Genomic DNA, 13931 nt, shown 5'->3' on the forward strand with positions numbered 1-13931 from the left:
AAGGCAATTTGCACAGCCATAGGCACCAGAAGGTCATTACAATTTTATAGTTTTCAAATACTTCTGAGGCTGTGTGTTTACTCAGTCATGCATTTAAAGGCATCACAAAAAAATTCTGCTTCTGGTGGTGGGATGCAGAGACATCATGAGAAGCAGTGAGACTTAGGGTTGTAATCTGGTTCCCACTGAACTCCATGAAAAAAGCAATTTTCTGGAACAAGAGGGTATCTTTGGAGAAGAAAAGGGATTGCAAAATGTTACAAAGTCAGTTTTATTTCCTCATACAGTGCTTAGCCAGGCATTATTAGTAAATAAGATCTAGAGCATTTAAAAGGAGGATCCAATCACAAATTCAATTGGTCCATTAGCTACATGTAATATTATTTACCTAAGTGGCCCTTCTGGACTACTTCATAACTCAGGTTTATGACCTTTTTTTAAAAAGATCAATAGTGCTGAGCCTGCAGTGTGTGAACACAAGGAAAGAGGCCATTTTCACAGTTATGGACCACGATTTCCAGACCTGGAGTCCAGATTAGAATTGCAAAACGAGGCAAATACCCTCTCTGAAATACAAAAAGGGAGAAATAGCCCCAGAAGGAAAGAAGGAAGGAAGCAGTGGAGTAAGACGTGTTGCAAAGGATCAGTTCTTTCCTCGGGGCTGATACAACTAGGAAGTGCAGGTGGGTTTTACAGCACATAAACCCTTCTGCAGATCCGACAGGGAAGATGTGGTGACATTTAAAGCCACACAAAGAGTTTTGCCAACCTGTGTCAGAGCGAGTCGCCGGTGGGAGGGAGCAGCCAGCCACTCTGCAGCTTGGTACATGGGGGGCTTTGTTGTCTGCTCTAACCTGTGATGTGAGTTGGCTGCTCGTGCAGAGTCCCCTCAAGAGGGAAAGGCAACTCTTTCCTATTGATCTTGTGTTCAAGATCCGTGTTTGATTAGTTCCTCGGGTTGTCAGATGCTCACATCAGCTGGGAGCAGTGAGTTCTGATAGCTGAATTCTGTACCCCTACATGTCTGTGCTGCTCTCATTACAGAGGGAGCTCAGCCATCAGGAGCAGCGGTACTTTTCCACCTCTGAGTCAGCATCATGATGATAAAAGCAAATAAAATCCAGGAAGGTCCTACTTTATAATGAGCCTAGTGATACATGGATATAAGCTGGCACTGGCTCCCTCCTTTACAGTTATACCATTTCCTGCAGGTCCTTCTGATTCCCACGAGACAGTGGCATGTGGGAGCTTGTAAGGTGAAGTGGCTCAGCTGCTGACAGATCCTAAAAAAATTTGTAGTGACAACTCATGGAATTTTCAGTGGCAAAAGGCAGTGCTGTTGAGAGACCTTTGTCTGTCTGTCTTCATTAACCATCTCTCTAGCTAATGGTTTCTGCTCACTGCTGCTCCCCTGCTCTTCTTTTTCCTTGCCCCTTCCTCCCTGCTGCTTGCCCATTGCTCAGGCTGCCCCCTGGCCTTTGCCTGTGCTACCACATATCTCTGCAGACTCTGCAGTTTTCATCATGTTCTCTCTCTAACAAGAAAATTAGAAAAGAAAGGTCATTTTTTTCTCTTTCCGTTGTCGCTTCCCCCTTGGTGTTGAAGCGATCACCGGTTCACTTGGGCAGGATCCGTGAGTGTGATGAGCTGATCATTTGGTTTTGAGTTGTGCTGGAAGAGTGGGAGACTCACAGTGCAGTGTCTTGCAGAGTGGTGATTGCAGATGCCATACAGATGGTATGTATAAAGCCACTCCTTTATTTTCAGCCAAAGCCATTGTTTCCAACCCTTGACTTAAGTGATGCCATTCCCCTGTGGTTGTAACATCTCCATCCCACAAGTCCAGTCCAAAAGCAGGCAGCAGGAGATTCCAGCAAACCTGCCTGTGGCAGCTGTGATGCCATTCACTCTTCAGAGTGAAAGAAGTGGCACTGTTGGTGTAAGGCATAGATAAGGTCTGAACTGAGTGGTGAAAGGTGCAGAGAAGGTTTTGCAGCCATAGAAAACCCATTTTAAATTATCAGACAAAGTAATGTGGCCAGAAACCTTCCTTTCCCAAGCCAGACAAGCTGTTTCTGCCGGGTATGGCTGCTCTTTAGGGGCCAAAACTCTGATTTCTGTGCCAGGCAACACAGAAGTGGTGTCAGGCTGAAATGGCTTGGAGATTTGGAGTTATAGTTCAGGGAGAGGGACATCCCAGCTGGAGAGTGGTGATAGAGTCCAAATTGAGTGCTAAGTCCTCTTCCTGTGTCTTTTGTAGTTTATTATGAGGTTCTCTTGTTTCTCTCCACCTGTTTGTGCTGCAGGTATCACCATTGCCTTGGCCAGTCATTGAATATTGTCTGAGGCATCTGCAATCAGGCATAGCCTGGAAATGCTTTCTTTGCCCCAAATATTAACTCAAGTAGCAGAAAACGCCTCTCTGTGAAGAGAATTCATATGGAAAACATGCATTTTCAGGCTGTCTGCACAGATTCCAAAATGTTAATGTTTCTATTTTTGCTGCCTTTCAAGAACATTGTTGCTGTTTCTCTCTAGGCAGCACCTGTGTATTGCCTGCCCGTTCTCTTCCCTGGATTTCATCAATATTTTTGTCATTTTTTTAACTGTTAAGCCTGAATCATGACCAATCTTGGACAAACAGGTGGTCTGGGGTCTACCAACATTGTCTGCTTCACCAGGAGATGCTGCCCCTGGGGGACTGGTGGTATTGAGGAGCAACAGCTAGAGCAGGGATTGTTGTGCTTGTTCATTCCCTTCACAGGTTTGACTGATGCCCTAACAGACAATTTTCAGCTCAACAGCCAAAGGTTTTGCTGAAATCTTCCATGTAATTCAGGCAGACAGTTGGGTTTTTTGTGGTGTTTTGTGGTTTGGTTTTTTTTTGATACTGCATGCTCTCATTTCCAACCCCAGTCAGCAGCATGTGTTTGTTAGGCTATGCAGTGTTGGCCTGAGAAGAATTCAGGAAAATCATTCAGGAAAATCAATCATTAGTCTTTCCTGTTTGGTTTTATTGCAGCTTCTTATGTGCTTGAAGTACTTACAAAATTCTTTCTTGAACTGGGGTTGTACTGGGAGATGAGATCCCACTGAGGAGTTAAGATATATGAAGCTTTCTTTTCTTTCTACAAAAACTGTTGGAAAGGAAAGGGATTCAGTTCTGGCATGATGTTTCATGAGGTGACATTTGTTATAACTCATTGCAAATGTTACTCACCATCTACAAAATGTTCAATTAAACTGAAGGGCGGTGAAAGAATACACTTTAGTAGCTGCACTTATCACCAGAATCCCTCAGGTTTTTTGGAGCCAACATATTCCCCCTGGAGACCTCTACACGGTGACTGCTGTCCTCTGTGACCAGTCCCACTGCTCCCATCAGCACAGATTGTCACACTAGGACAAAATTTCCCTTCCCCTTGCATTTATCCTTACTGTCCCAAAGATCTCTTTGGTCCTTAGTTGTTAGCAGAGCTGTGCTTCATCCTCCTGTGCCCTGTCAGTGTTTCAGTGGGAGTTAGCTGGGCCCCTCGTGAATAGTGTCTTCAAAAACAAAATTTGAAAATGACCTGTCAGCCTCGATCCTTTTCGAAATCAGAGTAGTTGGTTCTATGTGTAGTTTATTGAAACTTGAAGCTTCTGAGTCACTGCGATTGTTCCTTAGTTCTAAAAGCTTTAGTGGCACAATTTTCCATGGAAAATAAGCCAATATATTTATGGGTTTTATTCAGATTATGGTCCTTCTGCCTCAGATACCTTTGTGTGTGTCTTGAGGTTGAAACATTGGATTCCATGATTCTGCACGTGCAGAGACACGTGTGAGCAACGTGGGAGCAGCTCTGGATCTGTAACAAACAAACTTTCCTTACACTTTTGTAGGAAAGCGGGATACAGAGCGAGCGTGTTCTGTGAGATGCCAAACTGGCTGGTACAGATCTCTGGCTCCCCGGGAAGTTCGCAGATGCAACTTGGCTGTAACGCTGCAGCCACCCACTGTTCTGCAGTGTCAGCTGGGCTGGAGCTCAGATCCACCCACTCCCACCACACCAGGCCCAGTGCTCTGGAGCTGAAGGCAAAATGCAAATGTGTGGGCTCCGTGGAACGCGGCTCCCCCACGGCAGGAGGCGACGGCAACGGCAGCCCGTGGCCTCGCACCCCCAAATCCCCGTCAGGACCACAGGAACCTCCCTTTTTCCCTGGATAGGGCACTGAAATGGAACAAAACTCTGGCTAATCTGCTGCAGGAAGGCGTTGAGCTTTGTGCAAGGAGATGGAATAAGTAGTCCAATTAGTTATAGCTGCTGCTGTCCCCTGGTCCTGACTTGGGGTCGTTCATCAATGCCAAACAGAGGTAGACAGGCTTAGTTCCTTTTTTTCCTTACCTGTGAAAACCTGTCGAGCCCATGTTTCCTGTTACTCCAGTCACCTCTTAGGCTCTCAAGGAGCCATAATTTGTTCAGTTTGCTGCACTTGTTCCAGGGCACAATTTACTTCTCGTTTTCCTAGACCTGAAAACAACATCACAGCCTTTGGAGAGCAAGGGTGGGGGCTTTCTACATCAGCCTGTCTTTAGGTCCTATTTATAAATGAGGAGAGTGAGAAAATATGTTTAAAAACATTCAAGCTTTAAAAATAAAACTGTGACCTAGTCAAAGAGTAAACATTAAGGAAAAATAAAAACCTATTTTAAGACATGGAAGCAGAGGAGAAGCAGCAAAAATATTCAAAATGAATCTATTACTGTAAATAGGAGGGTGTAAATCAGCAGCTTTTATCACTGACAGTTCAGAGATGCTGAGGACCTGCATCATCAGTGGAAAAGGAGGAATTGAAAAAAATATTGAGTGGGAAATAAAGCGAAGATGAGAAATCCACCTATTTGCACATGTGATGGGTTATCCGTAACCAACAAGATCGTGCCTCTGAGCAGATAAAAGAAATCAATGGCATAGTGTTTACTTGAGATTAAAAAATATACCAGGTGTCTGTCATTCTGCATTCCTCTCCTGGGCAGTGGGGTCACCTTTATGCTTTCGGGAAGCCCTTTAATGTGGCTCAAGGATTGTTATGGTCTCCATGTTGAGAACAAAACATCTTAAAAAGGGATCAGAAGGATGGACCTTGTTGCATAAATGGCTGTGGGGAAAAAAGACTCCAAGTCAAATTAGGTAGGAGATAAGATAAGGATACAAAAGTTTTAATGAGCCCCCAGGCTTTCTGGAATACCCCCAGCGCTCCTGAAATACAGATGTCTGCAGTTTTTATAATGATTTTCGCCCAATCCCCGTCCAGCCACCACCCAGGTTCTGCCCCCGCCACACCTCTTGGGAATTGGGTCTGGGGGTGTTTTGGGACCCCCTCTTCTTCATTGTCCTCTTCATCTTCCTCAGAGCACGTAATGTCCTTGGAGGCCTTCCAGAATTCTAGGCCTGAAGGTTGTTGGGTCTATGGCTATATCTTGTTCCGTAGGGTTAGGGTGTTCTTCTACAATTCTACCTTGAAAAAGAGACTAAACAGGCTGTGGAATTTAGGGAATTGATATGGGAATGGGTAACAGGGGTTTGAGATGGTGTGTTAAAGGGTAAAGGGATAATATGCTGCTACTCTAAAATCTACATTTACTACATAACTACTTCTAAGATCTACAAAAATTAAAAACTCAAAACATCAAATCTCCAAGGTATCAACCTTGGGAAGTTTGTCCCCTCTGTGTCTGTTTTGTCACTTACGTGTGGTTCTTCTCCCTCGCAGGTTGCCCGGTCACTATGAACAATGGCCCAGCTATACTACAAAAAGGTGAATTACTCCCCGTACAGAGACCGGATCCCGCTGCAGATCGTGCGGGCGGAGGCGGAGCTGTCGGCGGAGGAGAAGGCCTACCTCAGCGCCGTGGAGAAGGGGGACTACGCCAGCGTCAAGCACGCCCTGCAGGAGGCAGAGATCTACTACAACATCAACATTAACTGCATGGATCCTCTCGGCCGCAGCGCCCTCCTCATAGCCATAGAGAACGAGAACCTGGAGATCATGGAGCTGCTGCTGAGCCACAGCGTGTACGTGGGCGACGCGCTGCTCTACGCGATACGCAAGGAGGTGGTGGGAGCTGTGGAGCTGCTGCTGAATTACAGGAAGCCCAGTGGTGAAAAACAGGTTGGTGTAGTGTTCCTGTTCGATTCTGAGCTATTATTTTTGAGCTATTGCACTGCGCGGGGTGGTGCAGCGCAGCGCTCGTGAAGCACAGTCCTTGATGCGGGTCCGTTGCTTTGAATGCCCAGGGCAGACGTGGGCAGTCCTGTTTGGATGCTGATTTTCCAGTCTGAACAAACATTTTCTGTGTGACTTAAAAACACTCAGCATTCTCTCTCTCAGTGTTCTTTCCAGCCCTACAGTGTTTGTGGCCATGCTGATTTATAGGTTGATTTATAGATGAGTGCTTTCTAAAGGAATTTGTGGCTTTCTGAAATTACATTACAATCTGTAAATATGAACTATTGCCACGCTGTTGTACTGATATTAAGTGGAATTGCTTTTCATAAGTAAATCCTGAAAGCACACATGCTTATAAATAACTAGAAGCAAGCAAAAGTCTGCTAGGTTTCAGTCCTTTGCTGTAGTGCAGACACATCATCTTGATGTCCCTCTCCAGGGAGCTCTAGGGCAGAAATTCTGAGGCAGAACAGAATGTTACAGCAAGAGCTAATCTGCTGTACGGCTGAGCAATGAACAGCTATGACCTGTAGGAAGGATCCTCAGCTACAAAGCCATTCCTGAGTTACATAAAGTCTTTGTGAAAAACCTTGAAGTTCTGAATCCTGTCACTTCGAGTGTGACCTATCACGCTACCCCAGCTGTGTGTTCTGGTTTTTTTCTTGTCATTTGTAAGTATTCCTGCCAGTAATTGGAGTGTGTTAAGTACGTTACCAACCACTGGCAATGTTTTATATATTCACTGCTTTAGAAAGAAACATCCAAAACGTGGGTAATCCTCATATATTAAGTCTCCTTTTGAAGGCAGCACATCCCTCTGTGTGTGAAGGAAGAAAATGATTAATACTGGTCAGTCATAGAAGAAAACATTTTCAATGGATAGGGATCCTTAGTACATAGTTTTTCAGTAGTCATTTTATGTTGCTCCAAAGCAAACAATAAGGATCAACCCTGACAGCGTTCAAGAGTGCTCAGCTTAATATTTAGAAAAGCAGCATTCTGCATGCTGTATCAGTGTGATTCTAAGGTGTGATTCAAAAATTAATCTATCACACCTGGAAATTGAAATGATAGTACCGGGTTTTAGTCTCGACAAAATACAAGTAGCAAAATAAGGACCACATATGGAGAATGAGCCATTTTTAACTTAGTCTTCTGGCAATTTGAGCATCCTACAGCTCAACAGAAAGCAGAATAGAATAAAATTTTTTTTCAATGGCAATGAGGAACTGCCAGTAATTATTGCAGGTTAATGACAAGTTTCTCCTGAAGTGGCATGGAAAGCAAGCGATAGGATTCACGTTGATTGATTTCTTTAACATCTCTTGCATACCAAAGCTTTTGTCTGCTCAAATTCAAAGCCTTGCTGGGTTAACTGGGCCAGAGATAAAGGTCCATGAAATGAGGTTGATTTATGGCAGCTGAAGTTCAGCTCCAGTGTCTCTAGCTCAGTGATCCATTTCATGGCAGGCCTGTTTCATCTTCTGTTCTCTCTGTGCCAGCGTGCAGCTCTCCTTCTGTAGCTGGGATTGTCTCTGCTGCAGGGTTCATAACTTGGAGGAGAACACGTGTGGGGGAGAGGGAGATGCAGTGCCAGTTTCAGCTTTGTTTACAAGGTTCGTTACAAGACAAATTTCATCAGTGTATTTTAAAGTAGCACTGGCTTGATGCAAGATTCTATGTGCAGACTAGGATTAACTTCCCTGGCTGGGTTTCAGGCTCTTCTGTGGACTGCAGGAAGTGTTTGGTGGGAGAGGGCTGCAGGACTGGACTTCCATTTCAGCAGTTTCACTGGTTGTTCGTGCAGTGCTGGTAATTAACATTTATTTCATGTGTAGTGATATAACATTAGATGGAGAGAAGCACAAAGCTGATATAGGAACACAAGTTCCTGATGCTAATTCCACAGCAGAATCGATATACATTCATTAATTATCTTTGCTGGACCCTTTCTCATGAAGTCCTTTGGGAATCCCACACCTAATTGCTTTCACAAAAAGCAGCTGATAAATCAGATTAGCACAGCTTTGTTCTCATCAGCTACTTACATATTCTAAAAGATGTAGAAAACATGGGGGTTTTGTTGAGTAGTAACAAAAATTCACGCTTCATGGAAGGGTTTCTGTCTGGCTGAGAAATTTGTAAGATGGTGTCACAGCACTTCTTATATATCAGGTTTAGTGTAATCTATTCATTAAATGTACACAGGGTTCAATTTCACTGGACAAAGATGACTGAAGGCAGCTTCTTGGACCACATTGTGGCAGCCTGTTTCCCATCAGGGGCTGGTTGTCTTTGCTGGACTCCAGGCAAAGGTGCAGAAGCAGCATCTTCTAATTACTCTGTCTTAAATGCTCATTCATCTGAGTCTGGTGTCTGCGAAAACCCCTTAATTCTGTTCTCCTGCTCTCTGCTTCTGAGCAGTCATTACTTGCCTCTCTCCCAAAGTCTGGTTTCTCCGATTGCCAGGCATGAAGAGCTGTTTGAGTCATCAGCTCAGTTAATTGTTGTCTTTGCATCTCGAAAGCAGCTGAGTCGCATCATTCAGCCCAATCCATTTCATGGGCGTGTATCTTCTCTCATTCCCACAGCTTATCCTCAGTCCTGATGGGAGAATGTTACAGGTTGTGTTATTCCTGCCTCTTGTGGGGTTACCATGACTGTATCTGGTTAACAAAAGAGATGCCCAAAATGAGGTAGAAAATCATGACCCTTTAGAGACTTGACCTGCAGAGCTGCAGGTTGTCTCAGCAGCCACGGAGTATCTGCAGGCTGATATGTCCTGGATGCTCCATGCCTGTCTCTTGAGAGCTGCCTGAGGGGAAGAGCTCTGCTTTTCCCCCATGTGATGATGACCTTCCCAGGCAGCAGAAGTAAAAACCCTTTCAAATATGAGAAGTGACCTTTGTTGTGCTCCTTATGCTGGAGAATCAGGGTCTCACTGATGATGTAAGGGACAGGGAGAAACGGATGAAGAGGTTATGCAGAGAATTTTTGTGAATCATTATTCTGCAAACCTTTGCTAGACTGCTGTTTAAGCACCATTTACTGAAAATGCCATGAGAATGGCAGGGGTAAAGTCACAGGCAGTAACTATAACAACAGGCAGCTCCCTCACCGCAGCCCTGCGTGTGAGGGGTGTCTCAGGAGAGGAGGAAATGACTCTGTTTACATGTGGAGCGTGTGAGAGAACAGGAGCATGAACCACCTCCCTCCAAAGGCTGCTGCAGAGCACACGATAGATGAGCCTGCTGAGCGGTGATGTGGTAAAGTGGATGTATTTCCTTTTAGGTTTATCTCCAGGCAAGGCTCGTGGGTTATTTTAAGAACTTAGAATTTCTTCTCACATCCATTCTGTCCAACTCATGGCCATGGTTTTTGTGTGCTGTGCTGTGAGTCTCTTGATAAAGATGAGGAGAAGACTTTACCAGTTACAACTAGAATAATGGCTGATACATTTACTGCTGCTTTGAAAGACACTGTTGGCTATGGGAGATTTTGGGGTCAATGAGAGGGTCCTCATGGTGCAAACACCTGACTTTTGCTACCATGGGAAGACCACAGAGGTGTGCTGATGTGTAGGTGTGCTGATGTGTTTCACTCCCAGCAAGGAGTGAAGCCCAGGTTTTAAATGACCTATCCATGTCTTCCAACTGGAACTGTTGGAACTCCTCAAACGTACCACACCACGCTCTGGGGTGCACTCTCAATTTTTTCTTCATGTCTGTGTGCAAGTGTGGTCCAGGGTGGATGGAAGGTGCCTGTGAGATGAAGTTGGGGTGTTGAGGCTGCCACAGCCCTGCCCACCCACCACAGCACAGGTGGGCCTTGGCAGGATGAGGTCTGGGCATGGCACAACACCAAGATAAATTCTCGGGGAAATAAAGGAAATTCAGTTATCTCCTCAAAATAGATTTAAGTAACAGAAGAGTTCTAGTTCTGTGATTTTTACAAGTTCACTTGTTATTTCCAAATGTTATGTCATTTACTCCAATTAATCCTCCAAGCTTTTTCTTTTAAACCACAGTTCACTTTGACCAGTCCCTTTGTGTTGCTGATTGGTCACTTAGGTCATAGGGTAGTTTGTTTTTCCACAAACAGCTGACAGACATTTGGAAATCAAGCAACCTATTCATCAACATTAAGAGGAACAACAGAATAAATTAATATTCATGGAACCTAGAGGGTATGCAAGTGTTACTCTGCCTGAAGGGATCTGTAGTATTTTCTGGGAACTAAAAGTGAGCCTGATCTGGTGCAATAGTTATAGTTTGATTTTCTGGACAGTTGGGAGGCTGATGTTGTTACTGCATAGTGGCAGAGGAGTAATATATGTGTACTTGGCATGGCAGTCTGTGCTCAGTGATGAGTGGCATGTTATTTTTAAATAAGACAACAAATCACTGAATAACCACCAGAAGGAGCTGCAGACAGAAACAGCAAAAATCAGCACGTGCAGATGCAGTGTTGGCTTTGGCCCAGGCTTAGTGAGTCAGGTGGCTCATCTCCTTGGGGGTAGGATGTTAAAATGCAAAGTAGTCTCTCCAATACATACAGTGGCAAAACAAGACCTTAATACCATTCTATTCTGTAGGTACCCATGGAAAACAGATACCCAGCTGGGGTCCTATGGGGTTGGAATTAATGGGGAACTTAAAATTACTTTTTTTTTTTTTTTTTTTTGATTCAGTACTCCCATGGGAGCAAGGGAATGTGTATATGAAGCCTGTTGAACAAATTCTGCTTTCCAGAAACATCTTGTGTCTCTCAACCTATTTGATCCTTGAGTTTCATCACGTTTTTTGTTTCTAAAAGTCCTCTTAGATGTTCTTTTCACTGTCCAAACATCAATACAGTGGGTTATGTTTTCTGCCAGGCTGGATTCAGCACCTGAGCTGCACTTAAACAACATCTAATTTCCAGGAAAGAGCAGGAAATACATGTCCAAATATTCACATTTTCCTACCTATTTGATTCACTTTGTATTTATCATTAGTAATACTTGTATTTCCTGACATTTTAAAGCCACTGAAATCAGCATAAATTTTCCCTGTGACTCCAGGTGAGGTCTTCTGGGGCATTTTCTTTGCAGCTGCACATGTGAATTCTGTGAAGCAGTCCCAGCTCTCCACTGTGCATCACAGCTCTCAGTTTGCACAGATTTTTGTGCCTCACTTTTTGCCTGGCTGCACAGCACATCAGGCACGGTCTGTGCTGACTGCTGAGCCCTCCTCCCGTTCTTTAGGGAGCTCTGATCATCTGAGTTACTCCACAGTCCTGGTGTAGCCATAAGCACCTTTACAGGGTGGCTGTTTTCTTCCCATCAGAGCTGACATCAGCTATTTGCACAAGGAGGACACGAGCGTCTCTCTGGTATCTGCCAAACGAAGCGATTTGCTCGTGGCAGATGGCTCCAAATTCATCTGGTTCACAGATTGGTTCTACAAATGCAATTCCTCAACAGAAAGGATAAAAAGGAAAGGGATCACAGCTTAGTTTATGGCTGTGATTCAGTTTGTTTTGATAGTCCAAAGGCCTTCTGAATCAATGAGACCTCAACAGATCTCTATGTATTCCAAAAGAAGGAGCTTTACCAGAATAAACTCTGGAAGAATATGGTTGTGAAGACAAAACTATTGAGAATAAAAGGCAAGTTTTCAGTCTCAGTTGCTAATCATCAGATACCTGCTGGTGGAAAGTTGATGCCACTTGATACTCTTAGAGAACTTAAAATTTAACCTCAAAAATCCCTTTCAGGTGAGCTGATGAGTGAAAATCCACCTTAATCTTCATGAAGATATCATAGATCAATAGCCTAGAGACAGTCTTTTGTAAAACAGAAAATAGAGGTTTCATTAAGCCATGTTATCCTTGCCCAGATCCAGTAACCTTCTTGATATAATGTGGTTTTAATTTAATTTTCCTACTCACACCGGGTTCTTGTCCTGCAGTCAGAATCCAGTGCAAATTTTAACTCTTACCACCAACAGCCCTTCATTTCCCAGACTTGCAGGTACTTCCCAGATGTGCAAACTCATTGTCAGCCCTGTGCTACCACCGACTGGACTGCTTAAGTCAAAGGAAGCCGTTCAGTTCTCAGGTATCTCACGATATAAAATGTAGATTCTGCAGGCAATTGGAAAGAAAAGAGTTTTAGAAGCAGCTGGTGCTCCTCGTACTCTGGCTGAAGGGGATCTGTCTCACCTTTGGGCAAAGTGCAGGTGGGACAGATCAGGTCCTGCCCTGGGGGATCTGGGGGTTGTAGCTGTGGGAAATGTTACCCTATCTCCTTCAGTAAAAGGTTTCTTTTAGAGGTGAAGGAGAGACTTGGGGACTTCTCAACTAAAATTCCTGATCAAGAGCAGTTTCTCAACAAAAGCAGCAGCTGAGATAAAAAAAAAGGCCACAAGTTCTCAGTATGGAGATATTTGAAAGGCATAATAAAGATTAAAGATTGCATCTGAAAGCAGAGGACTAGCTGTTACTGCTCCAAAGCCTAATGGCTCTGTTAGCATCCAAGCTTTTCATTATTTTTATTGATGCAGTAATAATTCACAGCTGTAGTTAACATGCCTCTGACGTTGGAGGCTACCTTCAAAATGAATTCCATCTAATTAAACTAAACCACAGAGAAGTCAGAGACCACTCCAGTTAATGATTGCATCTAACTGGGAATTTCTTTCCTCCTTCCCCGCTGCCTTGTTCTCTAAATAGTCTTAAATCCAGGTGATCAGGTGTGAGGCAAAACAAACAACTGGGGTGATACATCTCGTGGACCTGATGAGTAGCACCAAGGTTAAGGCTTGCAGGCTGCAGTGGCAGCTACCAGGCTTCCAGCAGTGGCAATAAGTCACTGGCTCCTTCTCCTGGGTCAGCCTCAAGTCTGTTATCAGTTCCTGGGAGTGCTGGTGGGGTCAGGCCAAAAACTACCTTACAGCATTGTGCAAACAGGTCGTGCTTGTAATTTAATATACGGACACGTGGAGAGGTTGGGAATGGGGATGTTATACAAGATGCTTCCCAGAGAATTATCTTTACCCTGGAAGAGTGATCTCAGCCCTTGCCTGCACTGGGCAAGCTGTGCAGTGTGTTTCAGTCAGATGCAGTATGTTCCTGGGTCCCTGGGATGGGCAGTATTTTGGTGGCAGCAGTGTGGGGGGGAGGGTATCAAAAAGGCCCTGACTGAGAATAATATTCTCCCTGCTTCTCTCTGCATTGCTGCAGCAAGGGAATGCTGCAGTCCAAGGTCTCTGCTCTGTCATTGCCTCGGGAGAACACGTTGGGAAAGCGCTGGAGCCTGCAGGAGGCTCAGGGCCACGTGCATCGCCGGGATTGAGTTCATGGCAGGGAGAGGGGGCTCGTGTGCTCCACTTACACACTCCTCAGGCAGGCAGATGAGGAGGTAGCAGCAGGCTCTGCAGCGTGAAGTGCATATCATTAGGGAGATGCTTCCAGCTTTTAGCACTGGGAATGACAAAGGAAGTCGCCGTCTCAGTGGGAATAAACAAAGATCACAACTCTGCGGATTTTAGTCCACGTGCAAGACCCTGCCACCTGTCTAGATTGTCATTTCTTTGCTCTTGCAAACGCTGGGGTCTTTTCATGAGCCACAGTGTCGTCTTGGTTGGTAAAACAATGCCCGAAGCACAACTTATTGGTCAAAATGGGGAACATTGACCCTCCTGGCGTGTGAGTATCGAGATGTTTCTTGTGCAGCGTCC

The 13931-nt window shown here is 44.6% G+C and overlaps 1 protein-coding gene across 1 annotated transcript in view; it reads left to right on the top strand.

The window, feature by feature from the left end:
• Positions 1–13931, top strand: part of TRPC5 (transient receptor potential cation channel subfamily C member 5) — a 93785-nt gene that overhangs the window by 23190 nt on the left and 56664 nt on the right. The window contains exon 2 of the mRNA XM_050310546.1: positions 5755–6153. Within this exon, the coding sequence (XP_050166503.1) occupies positions 5776–6153 (378 nt within the window). The 5' untranslated portion in view covers positions 5755–5775. The remainder of the gene's footprint in view (positions 1–5754; positions 6154–13931) is intronic.

The sequence above is a fragment of the Myiozetetes cayanensis genome, unplaced genomic scaffold (genome assembly GCF_022539395.1).
Source record: "Myiozetetes cayanensis isolate MyiCay16 unplaced genomic scaffold, myiCay2020 scf15, whole genome shotgun sequence".
Taxonomy (NCBI): Eukaryota; Metazoa; Chordata; class Aves; order Passeriformes; family Tyrannidae; genus Myiozetetes; species Myiozetetes cayanensis.